The sequence below is a fragment of the Mustela erminea genome, chromosome 5 (assembly GCF_009829155.1).
Source record: "Mustela erminea isolate mMusErm1 chromosome 5, mMusErm1.Pri, whole genome shotgun sequence".
Lineage (NCBI taxonomy): Eukaryota > Metazoa > Chordata > Mammalia > Carnivora > Mustelidae > Mustela > Mustela erminea.
Window position 1 is genome coordinate 111,583,212 of NC_045618.1, and position 22,105 is coordinate 111,605,316.

General features: G+C 40.0%; 2 protein-coding genes and 1 non-coding gene across 6 annotated transcripts in view; 2 read left to right on the plus strand and 1 right to left on the minus strand.

The window, feature by feature from the left end:
* Positions 1–11,219, plus strand: part of ZBTB1 (zinc finger and BTB domain containing 1) — a 30,365-nt gene extending 19,146 nt beyond the window's left edge. For 3 of the 4 annotated variants that reach the window (XM_032344467.1, XM_032344465.1, XM_032344466.1), the window contains exon 2: positions 28–3,537. In XM_032344467.1, the coding sequence (XP_032200358.1) occupies positions 46–2,187 (2,142 nt within the window). In that variant the 5' untranslated portion in view covers positions 28–45 and the 3' untranslated portion in view covers positions 2,188–3,537. Of the gene's footprint in view, positions 1–27; positions 3,538–9,189 lie in introns of those variants that run through there. The other variant, XM_032344468.1, reaches the window with a different exon arrangement.
* A 443-nt stretch (positions 11,220–11,662) lies between these two features.
* Positions 11,663–11,731, minus strand: LOC116592271. Its single transcript, XR_004286434.1, has one exon. It is a non-coding gene; the product is annotated as a small nucleolar RNA SNORD2 (small nucleolar RNA).
* A 5,957-nt stretch (positions 11,732–17,688) lies between these two features.
* Positions 17,689–21,610, plus strand: HSPA2 (heat shock protein family A (Hsp70) member 2). Its single transcript, XM_032344481.1, has one exon. The coding sequence runs from the start codon at positions 18,112–18,114 to the stop codon at positions 20,017–20,019; it is 1,908 nt and encodes a 635-aa protein (XP_032200372.1). The 5' UTR covers positions 17,689–18,111; the 3' UTR covers positions 20,020–21,610.
* The last annotated feature ends 495 nt before the right edge of the window (positions 21,611–22,105 follow it).

A 22,105-nucleotide genomic window follows, 5' to 3' on the forward strand; every position in this document is an offset into this window, starting at 1 on the left:
TGACTCTACTATTCTTGTGTCACATAGGTCTCTCGGTAATAGAAGATGGCAAAGCCCAGCCACAGCAGCTACGTCCTCCAGCAGCTAAACAACCAGAGGGAGTGGGGTTTTCTCTGTGACTGCTGCATTGCCATCGACGACATTTACTTCCAAGCGCACAAAGCCGTTCTGGCTGCCTGTAGCTCCTATTTTAGAATGTTTTTCATGAACCATCAGCACAGTACCGCACAACTGAATCTCAGCAACATGAAAATTAGTGCCGAGTGTTTTGATCTCATTTTGCAGTTTATGTACTTGGGAAAAATTATGACGGCTCCCTCCAGTTTTGAGCAGTTTAAGGTGGCAATGAACTACCTGCAGCTGTACAACGTTCCTGACTGCTTAGAAGACATACAGGATGCAGACTGTTCGAGCTCAAAGTGTTCATCCTCTGCTTCCAGCAAACAGAACAGCAAAATGATATTTGGGGTGAGGATGTATGAAGATACAGTGGCTAGAAATGGCAGTGAGGCCAACCGGTGGTGTGCGGAGCCAAGTTCAACAGTAAATACTCCACACAACAGAGAGCCCGATGACGAGTCTTTACAGCTAGGCAGTTTTCCCGAACCACTGTTTGATGTATGTAAGAAAAGTTCTGTGTCCAAATTATCAACTCCAAAGGAACGTGTGTCACGGCGCTTTGGACGGAGTTTCACCTGTGATAGTTGTGGGTTTGGCTTTAGCTGTGAAAAATTGTTAGATGAGCATGTGCTGACCTGTACTAATAGACATTCATACCAGAACACAAGGTCCTATCACAGAATAGTCGACATTAGGGATGGAAAAGATGGCACTATCAAAGCCGAATTTGGCGAAAAGGAGTCTTCCAAAGCATTTTCCACACAGACAGACAAGTACAGAGGAGACACCAGCCAGGCTGCTGATGATTCGACTTCAACCACCGGAAGCCGAAAAAGTAGCACAGTGGAGTCTGAGCTAGCCGGCGAGGAAAAAAGCAGAGCTGCTGAGAGGAAAAGAATCATCATCAAGATGGAGCCCGAAGATATTCCCACAGATGAACTGAAAGACTTTAACATTATTAAAGTGACTGACAAAGACTGTAATGAGTCCACCGACAACGACGAATTAGAAGATGAGCCCGAAGAGCCCTTTTATAGATACTACGTCGAAGAGGATATCGGTATTAAGAAAAGCGGTAGGAAGTCTCTCAAACCTCGGATGTCGATAGCTGCTGATGAAAGAGGTGGTTTAGAAAGTCTGAGGCCCCCTAACAACAGCAGTCCGGTACAAGAGGATCCGGAAAACGCGTCCTGTGAGCTCTGCGGACTCACAATAACAGAGGAGGACCTGTCGTCTCATTACTTAGCCAAACACATTGAAAACATCTGTGCGTGTGGCAAGTGCGGACAGATCCTCGTTAAGGGGAGGCAGCTTCAGGAACATGCCCAGAGATGTGGGGAACCCCAGGATCTGACAATGAACGGGCTGGGCAACGCGGAGGAGAAGATGGACATGGAAGAGAATCCCGACGAGCAGTCGGAAATAAGAGATATGTTTGTGGAAATGTTGGATGATTTTAGGGACAACCATTTCCAGATAAACAGTATGCAAAAAAAGCAGTTGTTCAAACACTCCGCCTGTCCTTTTCGATGTCCTAATTGTGGCCAACGTTTTGAGACCGAAAATCTAGTGATGGAACATATGTCTAGCTGCCTAGACCAGGATGTGTTTAAGAGTGCCATCATGGAAGAGAACGAAAGAGATCACAGGCGAAAGCATTTTTGTAATCTGTGTGGGAAAGGATTTTATCAGCGGTGTCACTTAAGAGAACACTATACTGTTCATACTAAGGAAAAACAGTTTGTGTGTCAGACATGTGGAAAGCAGTTTTTAAGAGAGCGTCAGTTGCGACTGCACAATGATATGCACAAAGGCATGGCCAGGTATGTCTGTTCCATTTGTGATCAAGGAAACTTCAGAAAACATGACCATGTACGGCATATGATTTCTCATTTATCTGCTGGTGAGACGATATGCCAGGTCTGCTTTCAGATATTCCCAAATAATGAACAGTTGGAACAGCACATGGATGTTCATCTGTATACATGTGGAATATGTGGAGCAAAGTTTAATTTGAGGAAAGATATGAGATCACATTATAATGCCAAGCATTTGAAAAGAACATAAGTGATTTTCTACTGTACTATGTTTAGTTGATAGCAGACAAAAAACACCAAAGCAAAGGATATGAGTTATTTAGAAATTTATAAGATGGATTGTTGGGAAAAAATTTCAAGGCCCTTTTACCTTTAATATTTTTGTTTAGGATCTTAAGTATCTACATTTTAGGTGTTATTAAATGTTTATCATTTTTGTTATTTCTTAATAGAATTCTCTGATTTTAGTTTGTTTTAGCTATGATTAAAATTACTTTTCAATGTAGACTACCAGTGGTTGTTACTCCTCCAATGACTATTAAACCTTAGGTTTTTTTTTTTTTATCATAAGGTGATAACTTTACTATTTCTATGTGGGATTTTTTTTTTTTTAAGGTTATCCTGTGAAGTTTTAAATCCAGTATCATTGGCCATTCATGTTCATTTTTAAAACTTTTTTTAGGTAATTAGTTTTTTGAAACTCTCATCTACTTTTATCCCCATTTTTTTTTTTTGTTAAGTTGAACAGTGATTTAGCCACTGTTTATTCCCCCTTATCAGTGAAATTCATATTCTTAAATTGACATGCTTTATTAGGCAGGTTAGGTGCATTGACTCTAAACTTGAAGGTTGACATGGGCTCACACTTGGCCTAAAAACATTGATGGACCTAAGGAAATTCCTATAAATGAATATTTCCTATAATTGATAAGATATTATCATTTAATAATCACATTTAAAACTTATATTAAGTGTAAAACCCAATGACTTTACCCCACTTGAGAAATTAGTGAGGACAAGTCATTTGTTTTGTGATATTAAATTTAACTATGATAGTTAATTAAAAAGACATATCTTGTATTCACTTAAAATAATTTAAGATATTTTGATTTCTAAAGTGTGTTAGTTTATCAATTATTTTTGTTTATAAATAGACTTTAATAGCTCTCTAGGAATATGACATCTAAAGAAAAATGATTTTTTTTTCACCTTTAAAATTACATACTTTTGGAACTTTGAGATTTGAGAAAGCTGCCATGTATATTGATAAATCAAATAAAATAAAGAAATCAATTACAAATCTGGTTGTTCTATAAAAGTATAGAGTGTGGAAAAAATGTCTTGTGTTTTATACTATCTAAGATTTGGAGGAAATGTGTTGTGGCAAATTGCAGTTTATCTCTATGCTTTTTTTTTTTTTCTGTAAAGGAATATAAAATTTGAGGACTATAAAATACCACAGAGCATATAAGTGGAAATAGTTTATCACTTTTAAAGTAGTAGTATTAGCTGTTGTTACCACAGGGTCTACATGAATTACATGTGAATTAAAACACTGGCAAAACTGACCCCACCAATAAACACATCTATTTGAATAGAATGCCTTTTAATGTGAATTACTTGCATTGTAATACCCTTCTCATAATGAAAGGGATTTTAAATAACATCTGTATTTAAAGTATAATTTTGTAATTATGAACAGTAACTTCATAACATTGCTTTTTGTTTACATCAAATTTTTAAGATATGCAAGTCCTATTTTTCTATAGTTTGCATAAAAGAATAAATTGCCAAGAGAATTGAGAGATATTGACTAACACAGATCTAATTGAAAGGGAAGTAAGTAATAGAGCACAGTGTGAGCTCAGAGATTTGTGGGGATACACTGTGGTGTTAAGTAAGAACAGGAACAGTATAGGAAACGTGTGGTATGAGAACAAAATAATGGGAAATGGAGATGGGGGAAATACACTAAAAGTTAAATGAGAAGTAAGGCATTTTTTTTTTTTTAAAGCCGCATAGCACAAAAAGCAGGAAAAGTGATTCATCTTACCCCTGGACACAGTAGTTTATCAAGGAATTCAATCTGAAATGCAACTTTAGATGAAATATGGTGTACACATTACTACTGATAGGAACCTGCTAAAAGTTTTTAACAAACCCAAAGACCATCAGAGACTCACTCCAAATCTCCAAACTGTTTATATAGTATCTTAGGTAGACATAATTTTTAGGGGGATCACTTTTTTACATAACCCTCATGAAAATCTATTGCAATGGTCTCCCCTGTTAAAGAGTAGGGTTCTTCCCAAATACTACCACCCTGTATAAAGGATTATATGTTCCATTAGGAAAAGGGGGGGTTAATTTATGTTTTGACATGATAACAACCAACAATTAGCAAGCAAATATATAAACATTGAACATGATCTAACTTTACATAACTAAGATGTTTATGGTTTCACAAAGCCCCACCTCACCATGTTGTCTCCTCCCAGTTTCATATTACACAGGACACCTTGTGAGGTGTTTTGGAACTAACCACAAGGCAGCACAGGCTTCTGTAAGTGTATTATACAAATTTTCCTCCTGAAGGTAGAGAGTACATTTAAAGGCCACCTGCCTCTTAAGGGGAGTGAAAAATGGCTGACACCTCTCTCCAGCCCAGTTTCTTCCGACTTCCTTTCTCTGCTGAGGTTACAGGGCTGTAACTCCTTGCGCTTGCTTCTTGCCTTCCATGCTGTGAAGGCAATGAACCAAAACTGTGGAAGCTGCCTTCTCCTCCTGCTTTCATAATTTATGTAATTAGGCTCCAAATCCAAAAATGAAAAGAAAATCTAGACAGATAGATGTGGGATCTTGTGTCTTACAGAGTCTTGCTTAAAGGGCCTGTTCTCCACCAAGAAATCCTGGAGAAAGGGAGTCAGAGCCTAACAGGCTTGTCACCAGTTACAGTGCAACTCAGAGGTTTAGAATTCTTTAGTAACAGGACTAAAATCTCAGATTAATAAAGCACAACAAGGCGGCAATGGAGTAGGACTCAGAAATTTGTCTTAATCTCCCATATTTTTAAAGTAAAAATAATTCAGAGAAATGACTCTCATGTATAAAATGATACACAGCTAATGTTTAATGTATGAAGTTTGAATATGGACAAAATTTAAAAGAAAGTACATAAGTATTCCAGGGGCTAGTTATAAAATGAAGGGAATTAAAATAAGGACAGACTTTGCTAGGGCAGTCAGAGCATCCATTAAAAGGAAAAAGAGACTGACATGAAAAATCATACCTAAGTATTGTAGTTGAGAACAAAGATGTGAACAAATTTAAAGTTGAATAAAAAAATTAACATTTAGAATTGTCTAGGTGAGATTAGAGATCAATTTGATAGGTTAAAATAATATACGTTAAAAAAATTACAGCTATAAAATGCCTAATAAAACAATTGCTGTGAACATGGCAAGGATGAGCCCAAATACTCGAGATGATGCACCAACTTCTGTATTCTAAAAAAAGGGGGAAGGGAGACTGGTGGTGATTGGCAACTTTGTTCCTGGGGTTAAACAATACTTGTTCCTCTACACTCCTAGTTAAGGAACTTCACATATTTAATAGATCTCTGGAAAATCCTCCCCAACCCCAAAGAACCAGTTCAGCAGTTAAACAAAACTTTGCCATCATTAACAAAGAGGTAAATTAGTATCAATCAAAAGAAAAACCTGAATGTGTATGTGTACACATTGTTGAAAATAAAGAAATGTGGTGTATTTCTTAATTTTTAATGGGTTTTATAAGTTAAATTTTTTCCATTAATCTACTTGATCAGTTCCTCATCTTTCCTTACCCCATCTCCTTTGTAACAAGTGCTTCTTGGTGATAAATGCCAGTGTTGTACAGGCCCCCAACCTAAACAATGCCTAGGATTCCAGGATGCCAAAAAGCTCTGTGGGGCCATCTCCTTGGGAAAGGCCCCTCATCTCCTTGATACGTGAGGTGTAGTGAATGGGGGAGACAGGATGCATGCCAGTGAACTGAATCACATAGGGTTCATATGGGTGTTAAGAGTCTGACGCTGCTGCCCAGATTTGGAAGCCCATGGTCTGTCTATCCTACTAGAGCCCACGCTGAGTAATCCCAGCATCCATTTACATAGTGCTCCTTAGGCTCCACTATTGTGCTTTACAATACACAATGTTAATTAACCTCACAGCTGTATGAGGTAAGTATTACTCTGATTTTCCAGATGGGGCACTGAGGTTCAGAGAGACTGGAGTGTTTTTCCTAAGATCACACAGAAATTAAACACTAGAGCTGGAATTTGAACCTAAACCTATTTGATTTATGCGTGCCTGTGCTTAAATCACTAAGCCACATACCTCACCTCCCAAGAGGTACAAAGAAAGGCCTTTTCAGCCTAGGAACACATGTGATCAAGCTCCTATGAAACTCTGTGCTCCATGTTCATCATCTGTGATCTGCTGTGCCTGGTAAGGTAGTGGGTACCTCGTAAACATGTTGGATAATGTGAAAATAGATTAGCTGGAAACGAAACTATTTGAATGGGTCACTTAGAATGATGTTTTAGAAATAATATTGACATGGTTTAATTTTCTTTATTTAAACTTAAACCTTTAGTAGTATTATCAGCCATTTTGGAGGGCCCATTGTTAAGTGCTCAATTAAAAATTAATTTGAATTCAACTTCTCTATTTCTACCTCTGTGACTTTTTTCCCTTCTGTTTTCCCTATTCCTGATCTTTAAGTTTTAATCTCCAACCAATAACCATTTTATTGGTTATGAGACTGATGAATTCAATACTTCAAATCATTTGAAAATATTCCCCCCAAAAAATCAGAGCCCCAGAAGAACCAGTTTCCTCTTTTTGTCTTATTTGTCTTAACAGATGATGTGGGTAAGAAGATTTTCATTTCTTTGGGTAAAAAATAAAATCCCTAATTGCCATATTGTGATTGATTAAATTTTATAGAGTAGTATGTTTGTCTAAAATCAAAAGTTAATTATTCTAGCTATTTATAATTCAATTTACCAAAAATATTTTGTGTTAACTTACACAGTCTTACTCATAAAAGAAATGAAAGATAATGTTAGGAAATGACAGTCATTTATGCATCCTAACCTAGCAGCAAACTTTAAAAAAATGAACATTTAATGCTTTAAGTGAAACAATCCCCCTCCCAATCTGATTTTAACTTTATGATTCTATTACCTGATTTCTAAAATCTATACAACAGGTTTTACTACCGCTATATTAAAATCTACTACTTTAATGGTCATCTTTCTACCATCTCAATGTTATTTCTTAAGTGAAACGAGAAATACAAGTTAATGAAGACTCCATAAATGATGTCTATATAATCACTTAGGTGGCCCACTTTCATTGCCTTCTATCAAACTCAAGGACATATTACTTGATAACATGGGTAGAGTCTCCTACTCAAACCAGATGAAATTTAGCCACCTACAAATTTATCTGCTGGCAAAAGGCAAAGGTGCAATGATTTAAAATGCAAGGATTTTTGTGTCTGTGAGTATTGGTAAATATGAATATTAGCTAAATGACAATAGCAGCTTGTGAACTCATGCTAATTTTGAATGAATTTAATACCACTTACATGTTTATATTCAGATGCTTAGTTGAGTTTAGCATTTAGAAACTTAAATCCTATTTGTCTCCTTTTATTTAGGAGAACCAAATCATTGAAGTCCTTCGGTAGTGACAGAATTGTTCATCCTTCCTATCAAAATCTACCACAGATCACTAGGGGGCAGGAAGCCTTTATAATTTCTCATTATCTCTCTCATTTGCTGACAAAAAAGATGGTGTAAAGACTGCAATCCAGTACTTGGTTTTGAATTGAATGTACCAATATACTAATCACCATTTCAATAAGAAGGCAGAGGAAACTCTAGAGCCAGGGGGATGACAAATATGTAAAAGACATTTCATTTCAGAATTAGGAATATTAACACTTTTATGTGAGAAAATTTGCATAACCCTCTGTACTTACTATTTGAGAAAGGAATACAGTCAGGTAGACAGCCTATTATTTTAGAAGTTATTATTTTGTTTTTATTGTACTTAAACCAATTGCTTATACTAATCAGAATCAGTAGAGCTCATTTTTAGATGACAGAAATATAATTGTCCAGATTATGAAAATCATCTTTTCTTTCAAATGCTTATGCATTCCCTAATGTGGGACAAAATATATTTTTTTAAGATTTTATTTATTTGACAGACAGAGATCACTAATAGGCCGAGAGGCAGGCAGAGAGAGAGGGGGAAGCAGGCTCCCCGCTGAGAGGAAAGCCCAATGTGGGGGCTCAATCCCAGGACCCCGGGGTCATGACCTGAACTGAAGGCAGAGGCTTTAACCCACTGAGCCACCCAGGCGCCCCTGGGACAAAATATTTTAAGAGACAATCACTTTAAAAAAAAAAATTAGGGTAAAGTGTTGTTGCAAAAAATAAAATTCTACCCTGAATGACAGGGGCAGTTTAGGAGAGTTATGAACTTAGGAACTGGAAGGAAAACTCCTCGGTGTGTGTGTAATGTGTACTTTATTTTCATTTGCAGAGTATACAACATTTACTATTTAAAGAAAACAATGTTAGCTTAATGGGTGAAGGCACTCAGTACAAAGAACATGAAATTTTAAATTTCTTGGATCTTTCAACCAGAGGTTTTCCATTAACAAGTTGAAGTACATTGTGGGGCACCTGGCTGATTCAGTTGGTAGAGCATACGGTGTTTGATCTCAGGCTCATGGGTTCGAGCCCTACCTTGGACGTAGAGATAATTTAAATAGATAAACTTTGAAAAAAAAAAGTATATTGTAAAATTATTTGATTTGAGGGAAGACTCTTAATTGCTTCCTTCCTCCCTACTGTCCTCTACCTGGCTGGCCTCCTGTCTTTTCATGTGGCATGTGTCCTACCCATTCTAGCTTGACTCATGCAAGAAAAAAGAAAATGCCCCTAAAGGTGAAGAGTTATATTAGTAATAAGAACACCTTATATTTGAAAGGTACAATGAGTTACATTAAGGAAGGAAGTAAATAAACTTAAGTCTTAGGAACTGTGCTTTTATTCCCATTCTTTGTTGTAGTGATGTCGTGCTGGCCCGGTGCCAAAAGCGTAGAATTCTGACCTAAGAATTATGTTGTATCTTGTAGAGCAGTCAATTTGTAATACTATTTTTCTTGAGTTTTGTCTTTTTCTGTGTGGCAGTGGTGAAATAGGGCCTTCTAAACCTCTGGAGAAGTGAGATCTGAATTTGGAGAGGACATGGGGAAGAATCAATCTTCAACAGATAATCTTTAAGTCCAGACCCAGGAATATCAGATCTGAAGTGACACCATCTTTTCTGTCTTCCTGACAAACCTCATCAATCCCAAAAGTTCCAGTTTCAAGGATCCAAGAAAACTCAGTAAAGATCACTTTGGAATCACTTTGCTGTGACAAAATTGATTCATGGTGACTCTCCTAGTATTTGTGGAAAATCTGCCAAAAGAAAAGTAACTAGAATATTCATATGACATCAATGGTTAAAGCTACACTAAAATGAAAATTTATATGCTAATTATCTTCCATGGTCCCTTCTGAAATCAAAGGGCTTGCTAGGCTACTATAAATATATTATAAAGAGATAATAACATATCTGTGTAAACACATATAATCCTAACAAAATAATTTGAATCACAGTTTATATATTATGAAATATAGTTAGACAGTTAAAAAAATTATATCCCAAAATCTGTAGTTTAGAGTATAAATAAAAAGATGTGGGTACCGAGGAAAAAAAGTGAGACCAATATTTTAACAAGGAAAGATAATCTAGTTATTACTCACTGTAATGTAACATTTGCCTTTCCTCTTTTTCACTGTATATACCAGTCACAAACAATTATTAAGATTAATGAAGTTCCCTTTTAAGCCTGTTAAGCTGAAAGAAAAACAGAAATGGTTATTACTTCAATAGTGGTAGATTTTCATAAAACACAAACAACCAAAAGAATGTATCTGAAGACACATTATTTTCCTCTGAATTTAGCAATATAATCTAATAATGTAGAATGAGTTTCTGTTAAATATATATTCTTGGTATTAATGTATAATACCATTATTTCTCAGCTTTCAAATTTCAAGATAAATTTCAACTAAGTATTGAGTGAAAGAATAATTGCTATGTTTAAAAAAAACTTCCACTAGAAATGAAATGTTTGATGAGTTTTTAACCTGGCTTCAAATATTTTTTTATATGTATATGCTTGAACCTTATGAGTCTTAGTCGTATTATTTCCTTATTGTGAATACACTTATAGTTTTACTTCTGGTTAACTGTCTATCCAATTCATTATTATTATTATTTTGTTTCTTATATAATATCATGGTATATATTTTCAGAAATGCTTATTTTATTTTTATGCTTGTTTCTTCAAATGTTTTAAAGAGTTACACAAATCTAACAGTATACATAATAGTATATGCAGAAGTAAAGTCATTTAAAATCTCTAGGTATAAAGTGGGATGATAACTTGAATATTCATTCTACTAATTAGACTAGCAAAAAATTAGATAAAGTTAGTTAGAATGTGATTAGTGGGTATAGGGGCCTGAAGGGAGCAGAGAAATCCACTAAAAACTTGAAATTCATATGAATTCAACTGCTTCAAGAGAAATAAGTTTAGAAAAGTGTTACATTCTAAAAAACAAAAACAAAATTAAAAACTATCGCTAATCTCTGGGAACCATATAAAACTGCAGACTTTTAAAAAGTAGGAAGCAGACAAGATTAAAGATTACTGATAATTAAAGGTGCCAGATCAATATAAGTTGAGATTCAACTAATAATTTTTGACTGACTGGTAGAAGCAGATTCAGAAAAGGAACATGACTTGAATTGTGACTACACTAAACTACAAATGTAAAGAATTACAATAATTATAAGTGATATAAATGCATTCTATAATGTGATTATTTTCTGTATATCAATATAAAACGGAGTTACTGAGTTACATGGGAAATTTCTGTTAACATTTTTTCAATCCATTGCTTTTACCTAATAAAATTTCCTCCTCTATGTTCAGAAGTTAAACTGTCTGTATATTACTTTTATTTATACTGTATTTTTTTCAACCTGGCTCTTTTACAAAATTGTGTGAAAAGTTATTATCAACTCTTTCCATTCTCTGATACAAAAATAATAAAGTATCTGATACAGCGAATTTTGGTGTTCCTGAGCAACTTAAGAAGTACACAAAACAGGGGTACCTAGATGGCTCAGTTGGTTAAGTGTTCCACTCTTGATTTCAGCTTGGGTTTTGATCTCAGGGTTTTGAGTTCAAGCCCCATGTTGGGCTCCATACTACGGAATGGAGCCTACTTAAAAATAAGAAAAAAAATTGTTTTAAGTGCACAAAACAAATTAACTAAAATTCCTATTAACAAATCCTGGTTTCTTCTGTATAGAATGATTAGAAAAGTACTATCTCATGACAAACACAGATGGCAACAAATTAATTAGGTTTCCTCACAATATAAAAAGATATATTTATTTAAAAAATCCACTGACATAGTATTTATTTCTTTCAGAGGGTTTATTTTTCAAAATAACAACTTATTCAGAGAAATAACTTCCTTTTCAATACAATTAATTTTGTTTATTTTCAGGTTAAGAGTTTAGTAAGTTGCCCCCCCTCCAAAGTGATCAGCAAAGAGTATTCTCTTCATTTCAGTCCAGTTCCCAAAGATGATTGAGATAATTGCATAGAATTCAGTAAATATTAACAATTACAACAATACTGGGTTGGACTAGTCCACAAGACTATCCTCGAAGTTGATGCTGTGCAAAACTGAAGTAGGCACAATTAGTGTTATTTTCACAAATTTGCTTCTGGAAAAGCCTCTCTTCTAGGTTCCGGTCTTAGCCTTCCATACCAGGAAGTGTCCTCCTGCAGGCCACTGTGTGTCTACAGTTTCTTTAAAGACTTGAGTTTTTCAAGACTTAAAAGAAACAGTGGTGAAATTTTTCCTATAGTGACAGGTGACTGGAGAAATATTTCGTAACAGGGTACATCTAAAGAATAGAAGTTGGCAGGGTGCCTGGGTGGCTCAGTGGGTTAAGCCGGGGCCTTCGGCTCAGGTCATGATCTCAGGGTCCTGGGATCGAGTCCCGTATCGGGCTCTCTGCTCAGCAGGGAGCCTGCTTCCTTCTCTCTCTCTCTGCCTGCCTCTCAGTGTACTTGTAATTTCTCTCTGTCAAATAAATAAATAAAATCTTTAAAAAAAAAAAAAAGAATAGAAGTTGGCAGTATTTATAGAGATCTTCAACTCCAGTTTGCTCATAGGTCCTCAAATTACAGCTGCCACTTAACTTCTCCTCAGGCCAACACTGCTTCCTCAAAACAATCCACAACCCTTTGTTGTTGTTGTTGTCTTGTTTTTAATCCACAACCTTTGTAAAAGTTCTGTCGGAGTAGGAATTGAGAGAATTCCAGAAAATCCATACATTTTTTTCTGTGGTAATTCTGGAAAAATTCATTCTTAGTCTCCTTACGGTAGGCCTGATTACCCAGGTACGAAGTTTTAGACCTAATTTTAATCATCTTTGTATCTCTAGTACAAGTATTTTCAGATTTGAGTTTGTTTTAATTTTTGGTCTCTTAAGTATTATTATTATTTTTTTTTTTTAAAGATTTTATTTATTTATTTGACAGAGAGAAATCACAAGTAGATGGAGAGGCAGGCAGAGAGAGAGAGAGAGGGAAGCAGGCTCTCTGCCGAGCAGAGAGCCCGATGCGGGACCCGATCTCAGGACCCTGAGATCATGACCTGAGCCGAAGGCAGCGGCTTAAACCACTGAGCCACCCAGGCGCCCCTTAAGTATTATTTAATACAGAAATATAAGAGGTAGGCAGAGAATTTTCCCCTTATACAGGAAAAAAATGAAATTATTATTTCCAATTTTATGGTTAAATTATGTGCCTTAGGCCACTTTTAATAAACACTGAGCTAGTTAATCACTACTTTTCTAGGTAATTAGAGGGTTTGACATATGTTAAAGCTCTTTTTTCTTCCAGACTGTGTGGACTTCAGTCTTTGGATTTTTAAAAGTATTTTGAAACACCCTACTATTTATAATCTGCCAAAGAGATTTTCTTTGTTGAAAGTCAGTAGTAATTTCTATATAAATAGTAGATTAGCAAACTTTGTTTCAATGGTATGTTAATAGTCAACCTTTAAAAATCATTGTAGGGGCACCTGGGTGGCTCAGTGGGTTAAGCTGCTGCCTTCAACTCAGGTCATGATCTCAGGGTCCTGGGACGGAGCCCCTCATCGGGCTCTCTGCTCAGCAGGGAGCCTGCTTCCTCCTCTCTCTCTGCCTGCCTCTCTGCCTGCTTGTGATCTCTCTCTGTCAAATAAATAAATAAAATCTTTAAAAAAAAAAATCATTGTAAAAGTACAAGAAAATATAGAAAAAATACTGATAATCCTACCATCTAGAGATAATAAATTTTAATCCAGGTTTTGGATCCACTCTTAATATATGAAAGATTGTCCTACATATAAAATATGAAAAAATAAAATAAAATAAAATAAAATACGATACAAAAGTCTTATATCTTATTTTCCCACTTAATTATACCAGGAATGTTTCCTATGTCATTAAAAGTTCTTATACACAATGTTATGGCCACATAATAATTCATCATAGGAATGTATTATGCTTTACGTAATCATTGTCTTATTGCCAGATATTTAAGCCACTTCCCTTTTGTTATTGTTGTTATTATAAATAATATACCCATATGTTCTATTATTTCCTTAGGATAAATCCCACAAAGATTAATGCTAAACGAATGGTATGATCATATAGAAGGTAAAGAAAAAAATGTTGTCACATTGACCTTCAGAAAGACTGTACTAATTTATATTCCCACCAGTAGCATTTCCCTCTTTTGCTGCACCATTGCTGGTGTTGATGAATATTATTTGATCATAAATTTGCTAATTTGATCATATTTAATGGGCTGTGTTTTATTTTTTTAATATTTTTATTATATGTGCTGCCGAAGCGAGCACAATTTTTTTAATATTTTTAAAAATATTTTATTTCTTTATTTGACAGACAGAGATCACAAGTAGGCAGAGAAGCAGGCAGAGAGCGGAGGAAGCAGGCTCCCCGCTGAGCAGAGAGCCTGATGTGGGGCTCCATCCCAGGACCCTGGGATCATGACCTGAGCTGAAGGCAGAGGCTTTAACCCACTGAGCCACCAAGGCGCCCCATGGGCTGTGTTTTAAATGAATTATGAGCCACAATCATCAAAAAGAGAAGAACAAATTTTTTTTTAAAAATTAATATAAACAAGGAACAATATAAAAATTCCAAGAATGGGGACGCGTAGGTGGCTCAGTCACTTAAGCAGCTGTCTTAGGCTCAGGTCATGATCCCAGTGTCCTGGGACTGAGTCCCTCATCTGACTCCTTGCTCTGCAGGGAGCCTGCTTGTCACCCTGCCTCTGCCTGCCTATGCTCTCTTTCTCTCTGATAAATAAATAAATAAATAAATAAAATCTTAAAAAAAAAAAAATTCCAAGAATGGTCAGTATATGGCAGTGTTCTAGGGCTGCAAATGTTTATTTCATATAAAATGAAAATGCAAACACTGTCTTTTTGGGAAAAATTCAGATGCCATATGAAGTATAAAACATACGGGGGCACCTGTCTGGTTCAGTTGGTAGTGCATGTGACACTTGATCCTGGTCTTGAGTTCAAGCCACAGGTTTGGGGTAGATTTTACTTTTTTCAAAAAGTATGAAGTATCAATTTACTAGTAATTACTAGTAACTATGCATTTAGTACACAGTTACTATACAAACCTCTCTGTTCTGAAGCTGTAGTTTTAGTGTTTGTAAGAATTAGCATGTTTGCTTTTATGGAATCTTGCTTTGCTTGAAGTGTGTGAGGGCTGTCTGAATACAGGAGTTCTGATGAGTTTGTTTCTCACTGTTTGCTTTCACAGTTGTAACTGTAGATAGAGACCCTGTCTCTAAATTACACTGTATCATCAGTTCTACAAAGAATTCGTATTGCTCTCTCCAGCGGGCTAATCCCGCTTCCCTTTTTACATAAAAAGCAAAATTTCCAAGAATAAAATCAGGAGATTTGTACTCAAAATTTAAGACAACTTTAATAGGAACTTTTTGGTTTTATCTTTGCTTCCCTAATATTTTCTTTAAAAGTTTTCATAGTCCAAATTTTTTTAACTTTTTTTTTTTAAGTCTTTTTTTTTTTTTTTTTTTTTGAGGTGCCTGAGTGGCTCAGATGGTTGTGTCTGCCTTGGGCTTAGGTCATGATCCTAGGCTCCTACAATGGAGCCCCAGCATTGGGCTTCTTGCTCTGAGCAGGGAGCCTGCTCCTCCCTTTACCTTTACTGTTCCCTCTGTTTGTGCTCTTCCCCTCTCTCTGTCAAATAAATAAAACCTTTAAAAAAAATAGTCTTGGGGCGCCTGGGTGGCTCAGTGGTTTAAGCCGCTGCCTTCGGCTCAGGTCATGATCTCAGGGTCCTGGGATCGGGTCCCGCATCGGGCTCTCTGCTCAGCAGGGAGCCTGCTTCCCTCTCTCTCTCTCTGCCTGCCTCTCCATCTACTTGTGATTTCTCTCTGTCAAATAAATAAATAAAATCTTTAAAAAATAAAAATAAAAAAAATAGTCTTAAAAAAAAAAAAGATCTTATTTGAGAGAGAGAGAGCAAGCCACCACCCACGCACCCATGCGCCTGTAGCAGGGAGGGTTAGAGGGAGAGGGAGAGGGAGAAGCAGGTTTCTAGATGAGCAGGGAGCCAGGACCCTGGGATCTTGACCTGAGCAGAAGTCAGACTCTTAAAGGACTGAGCCACCCAGGTGCCCTATCTTCAGCTTCACTCACAGAAAAAGAGATGGGAATCCTGGTTGAAACCAACACTATTTAGCCAATGGGATTAACAAATTAATAGCAAATGTGTTTTTAAAAATTGGAAATGACATACACTAGATAAAAGAAACTTAAATTATTCATTGATTGATTTTACAGGATTCTGTCAACATTACTTCTTGGACACAGCTTTGTGTGTTTCTTAGACAACCACTTTTCTCCAGCACTGTCTCACACAAAGTCTAATACAGGCCATGCAGTGTTAGTAGCCTTCTTCAAAAGAGGCCCCGCCCCCTTCCCATAGCCTCAGGAAAAAATCATGACCCTTAAAGCTCTTGGGTGTATCCTGTCCACCTGAAGAGACTATTTTTTGTTGGTCCTTCTCCTTGAGTGACACTAACCTTCTGTACAGAACTTGTATTTGCCTCAGCACGCACTGCTCTTATCCTTGCTCAAACTACAGTCCATAGCAAGAATGCCTTTCCTCCCCTCTTCGCTGGAAACTTCAGCGCCTGGCTCACGTGTGTCCCGGTTCCCAGGAAGCCTTCACCAACACGCTCTCCCCAGTCTGGATGTTCCCTTTCTTTGTGCTCCCACAGCACTCCTCTCAAATTACCTTTATCTTTTTACCAGAGTCTTAACCTCGTAAAAACTGACCATTTTGTCTTTTCACGCTCACATAATAGGTACCTGTTAAAGCTCATTGAGTGAATGTCCCCAGCTTTCCCCCATAATGGGAAGCGTTCTCGCCGTTTTTGTCACAACAATTTCGTTGTTGTCATCCTGCAGGAGCCCTGTCAGCTGGTGCCAGATGGTACCTCCAGATCTATTCTCAGGGTCTTCCTCAACGTAATAGAATGCGTTACGCTCCTTTTCATCTTCCTACTCTGAGGGTTTGATGTCTTTGACCGAAGTTCAGCATAGTTAACAGAATCCCATCCAGTTGAACTTGGTCATAAAACAGGACTCGGTCAATAAACACGAGTGCGTGTGAGAGAACCGTGTGGGGCGTGAGCCTGAGTTATTTCACGGTGCTTCAACGTGCACGTTTTGATTAATTTCTAGATTTTCCAGCGAAGAACTCAAAGCGGCCAATAAAGCACCTGAAACGGAAAATAAGGAAAGCAGTGGAGACGACAGGGAGACGAAATCAGGAAGCTTAGAGGGGCAGGACAAGCCGGGAAAATGGACAGAGGTGGAGAAAGTTTAAACCCGGGGAGGACCACTCGCAGTCGCTCCCCAGTCTCCAATTTTGCAGGCCGTCCGCGCGGCCCGGAGAAACCTCCCGCCTCTCTGGGCGCTCCCCCGGGCTCCTGCGGTCCCCGCCCGCCACGCAGTTTTTTATCAGGCGCCACACCCACAGAGACGCAGCAAAGCACGCTAAGTAAAATTCCAGGAGACCGACCGGAACTTCAAAGGCGTTTCTTTTTGTCCCCGCCTGCGGGGGAGCCGCCCTCACGCCCAGGCCAAGGCAACTCCATCCAGCTTCTTCCCTTGGCAGGGTGCGGGCGGAGGGAAAAAAGCTGGCTCTGGCCCTATTTCCTCGGAGCAGCCGACTCTAAAGGAGCTGCCCCGCCCCTGCATGCTAGGTTAGTTGGGACACTCGGCTTTGAACTGTACTTAAGGCCTTAGGAACTGAGCGAACCGCTCAGGTGATTCCCCTCTCTGAGCTCCCCTTCCGCGTCTCCTCCCTGTACCACGCCCCAACCCTTCCTTCCCCACCCGCTTGGGAATCCGCGCTGCTCATTGGTTGCCTGACCTGCCAATCCAGCGGACATTGACGAATCCCGCCTTAGGAAAGGCAAAGATCGAGCTAGAGCGCTCACACCTGGCGGAGGGGCGCGAGCCTAACGCCCCTTAGCTGCAGGCGGAGCGCGAGGCTGGGTGGTCAGAGGCTGCCGGGGAGAATTGAAGGGACTCTCATTTGCATAACGGCCGCCCGTCGCCTCTGAGCACGAGCCGGGGTCCCGCCCCTCACCCAACTAGAAATCTGTTGGGCTGCGGGCGGGTCACTCCGACCCAGGCAAGCCTGTGGCGGGCTGTCCTGGGAGCGGATTGGCTCCCGGAGTTTCCAGAAGGCTGCAGGGAGGCGGCTATAAGAGCGGGGAGCCAAGCGAGGGGAGCGGGAGATAGTGTTGGCGCTCGCGGTGTGTGGTGCGAGGCGACCGTTAGTTGACGCCGCAGATTTTCGGTCCTAGGTGCTTTCGCCTAACGTCGCCTGCCTATCTTTCAGTCAGGATGTCTGCCCGCGGCCCGGCTATCGGCATCGACCTGGGCACCACCTACTCGTGCGTGGGGGTCTTCCAACATGGCAAGGTGGAGATCATCGCCAACGACCAGGGCAACCGCACCACCCCCAGCTACGTGGCCTTCACCGACACCGAGCGCCTCATCGGCGACGCCGCCAAGAACCAGGTGGCCATGAACCCCACCAACACCATCTTCGACGCCAAGAGGCTGATCGGACGGAAGTTCGAGGACGCCACGGTGCAGTCGGACATGAAACACTGGCCGTTCCGGGTGGTGAGCGAGGGAGGGAAGCCCAAGGTGCAGGTGGAATACAAGGGAGAGATCAAGACCTTCTTCCCAGAGGAGATCTCCTCCATGGTCCTCACTAAGATGAAGGAGATCGCCGAAGCCTACCTGGGCGGCAAGGTGCAGAGCGCGGTCATCACGGTCCCGGCCTATTTCAATGACTCGCAGCGCCAGGCCACCAAGGACGCGGGCACCATCACGGGCCTCAACGTGCTGCGCATCATCAACGAGCCCACCGCGGCGGCCATTGCCTACGGCCTGGACAAGAAGGGCTGCGCCGGCGGCGAGAAGAACGTGCTCATCTTTGACCTGGGCGGTGGCACCTTCGACGTGTCCATCCTGACCATCGAGGACGGCATTTTCGAGGTGAAGTCCACGGCCGGCGACACCCACCTGGGCGGCGAGGATTTCGACAACCGGATGGTGAGCCACCTGGCGGAGGAGTTCAAGCGCAAGCACAAGAAGGACATTGGGCCCAACAAGCGCGCAGTGCGCCGACTGCGCACCGCCTGCGAGCGAGCCAAGCGCACCTTGAGCTCGTCTACGCAGGCAAGCATCGAGATCGACTCGCTATACGAGGGCGTGGACTTCTACACGTCCATCACCCGCGCCCGCTTCGAGGAGCTGAACGCTGACCTGTTTCGCGGAACCCTGGAGCCGGTGGAGAAGGCGCTGCGTGACGCCAAGCTGGACAAGGGCCAGATCCAGGAGATCGTGCTGGTGGGCGGCTCCACCCGAATCCCCAAGATCCAGAAGCTGTTGCAGGATTTCTTCAACGGCAAGGAGCTGAACAAGAGCATCAACCCCGACGAGGCGGTGGCCTACGGAGCTGCGGTGCAGGCGGCCATCCTCATCGGAGACAAGTCAGAGAACGTGCAGGACCTGCTGCTGCTCGACGTGACCCCGTTGTCGCTGGGCATTGAGACGGCTGGCGGCGTCATGACCCCACTCATCAAGAGAAACACCACGATCCCTACCAAGCAGACGCAGACCTTCACCACCTACTCGGACAACCAGAGCAGCGTGCTGGTGCAGGTGTATGAGGGCGAACGGGCCATGACCAAGGACAATAACCTGCTGGGCAAGTTCGACCTGACCGGGATTCCCCCGGCGCCCCGCGGGGTCCCTCAGATCGAGGTCACCTTCGATATCGACGCCAATGGCATCCTTAACGTCACCGCCGCCGACAAGAGCACCGGTAAAGAAAACAAAATCACCATTACCAACGACAAGGGTCGTCTGAGCAAGGACGACATTGACCGGATGGTCCAGGAGGCAGAGCGGTACAAGTCGGAAGATGAGGCCAATCGCGACCGGGTCGCTGCCAAAAACGCGGTGGAGTCCTATACCTACAACATCAAGCAGACGGTGGAAGACGAGAAACTGAGGGGCAAGATTAGCGAGCAGGACAAAAACAAGATCCTCGACAAGTGTCAGGAGGTGATCAACTGGCTCGACCGAAACCAGATGGCAGAGAAAGATGAGTATGAACACAAGCAGAAAGAGCTTGAAAGAGTGTGCAACCCCATCATCAGCAAACTTTACCAAGGTGGCCCTGGCGGCGGCGGTTCTGGAGCCTCCGGGGGACCGACCATCGAGGAAGTGGACTAAGCTTGCACTCGAGTCAGCGTAAACCTCTTTTCCTTTCTCTCTTTTTCTTTTGTTTGTGTTTCTTTGAAATGCCTTTGTGCCAAGTATGAGATCTGTTGGAAGTCTTTTCACTCGGTGTATGCATGGGAAAGGAAGGATGCAACAACTTAGTTTAATTATAAAAGGTTAGTTCTGAAGTTTGATTTTTAAAACCATTATTTGAGGTTTCTCTTTAATGCGTTTTGGGTGTTTGCTGACTTGCATTTTTGAGTAGCTTAGTTTGTGCATGGAGATTTGTTTGAGCTGGGAAACCTGAAGTTTGCACATAAGTTCTGCGGAAGCTTGGTAACAATAAAATATATAGAAGCTTGAATTGTTTATTTTTATGTACTACTTTAAGACTAAAATGAACATTGCAGTTATGTTAAGGACAGGCTTTTTTTTTTTTTTTTGCAAACAAATGCATAAATACAGAGTTAAAGTAAAGCTGAAATTGATCTCAAAATCACAGTCTTGGAGTTTTCAATTTTCCCTTCTCACAGTTTTACCCATGTTATTAGTATGAGAGGAAATGTATCTAACTCAGTCTTGTCTAATTCTCAGATGAGATTTCCTGCTTTGAATTGCCAACAGCTTTTAAAAGGAGAAGACCTGGGTAAACTTTCCTCCTCCTTTTAATAAAGAAACCAGACTCCTAAGTCTTGGTTTAAGTGTTCCAAGTGAAAATCCACCTGAATATTCCAGCAAAATACAAGCCGTATTCTGGGGTTAAGTATGAAATGATTCTTTTTCTAAACTAACAAAGGCTGGGGCGGGAGTTGTCCTCTGATAATAAATAGCCTGACGCAGTATGAAACAAATTGCTTTTTGTGGCATGCCAGTGCTTGCGACAAGAGCCAGCAGGGAAAACTTTAAAGTCACTTTATATTAAGAGTCCAATTTAGTCAAACTTGTTTTAACTTTAATTCTCTAGTGAAACAGCTTAACTTCTGAGCTTATCCAAATTCCATAAGGATAGGTTTTCAACAGTTAAAATTACTTGGGGATAAAGGGAGATAATGATTTTTTTTTTTCTGATTTGAGAATCACAATGCTTTTGCAATACTTGCCTTAAATCACTAGAATATATATTTTTTCTTTTTATTTTTAAAATATTTGTTTTAAAGATACATTTATTTGGGGGGAGGAGGGGCAAATGGGAAGGGCGAGACAAACCCAAGAAGTCGGTGCTGAGCACAGAGCCCTATGTGGGATGTGGGATTCAGTCTCATCACTCTGAGACCAGACAGGAGCTGAAACCGGGAGTCAGCCACTTAACCAACTGTGCCATCGAGGTGCCCCAGATACTCTTTTCTAAAAGACAAAACTGCAAGATAGTCCAATATTTTGTAATATACAACTTGTCCATTTTTCTGTGTATCTGATTTGAAATTGTTACAGATAAGAATACTGGAAACTTTTGGGTTGAGCGTCCTGGGCTTAAGCTTTAAAATGCACATCCTTAGGAGAAGGGGGTTCCAATTTGTATTTCTTAGTGGAATGACATTTCTACTTTGATCTGATTTATTTAAGGGGAACTTGGGAGAAATTCAGTAAAGCTAATTGGAAAATGCATGTTAGCCTAATGTTTTCACCACATATGGACATTTTGATACCTCTATTCAATGTAGATGTGCTTCATGTTGTTCATAAGGTAACAGTGCATTATCAATGCTGTGTTTTTAGTAGTGCCCCTTTCTGTATCATGCAGACATTAATTTTTGAAATGATATAAAAACTAGAGAACAAATTAGCCTAAAAATACTGAGCTGTATAATGACCCTCTCACACAAGAGCTGACTCTTTTTTTTTTTTTTTTTTTTTTTTTTTTTTTTTTAAAGATTTTATTTATTTATTTGGCAGAGAGAAATCACAAGTAGATGGAGAGGCAGGCAGAGAGAGAGAGAGAGAGGGAAGCAGGCTCCCTGCTGAGCAGAGAGCCCGATGTGGGACTCGATCCCAGGACCCTGAGATCATGACCTGAGCCGAAGGCAGCGGCTTAACCCACTGAGCCACCCAGGCGCCCAAGAGCTGACTCTTAATATACATAAGTATTTTATTTTTTAAG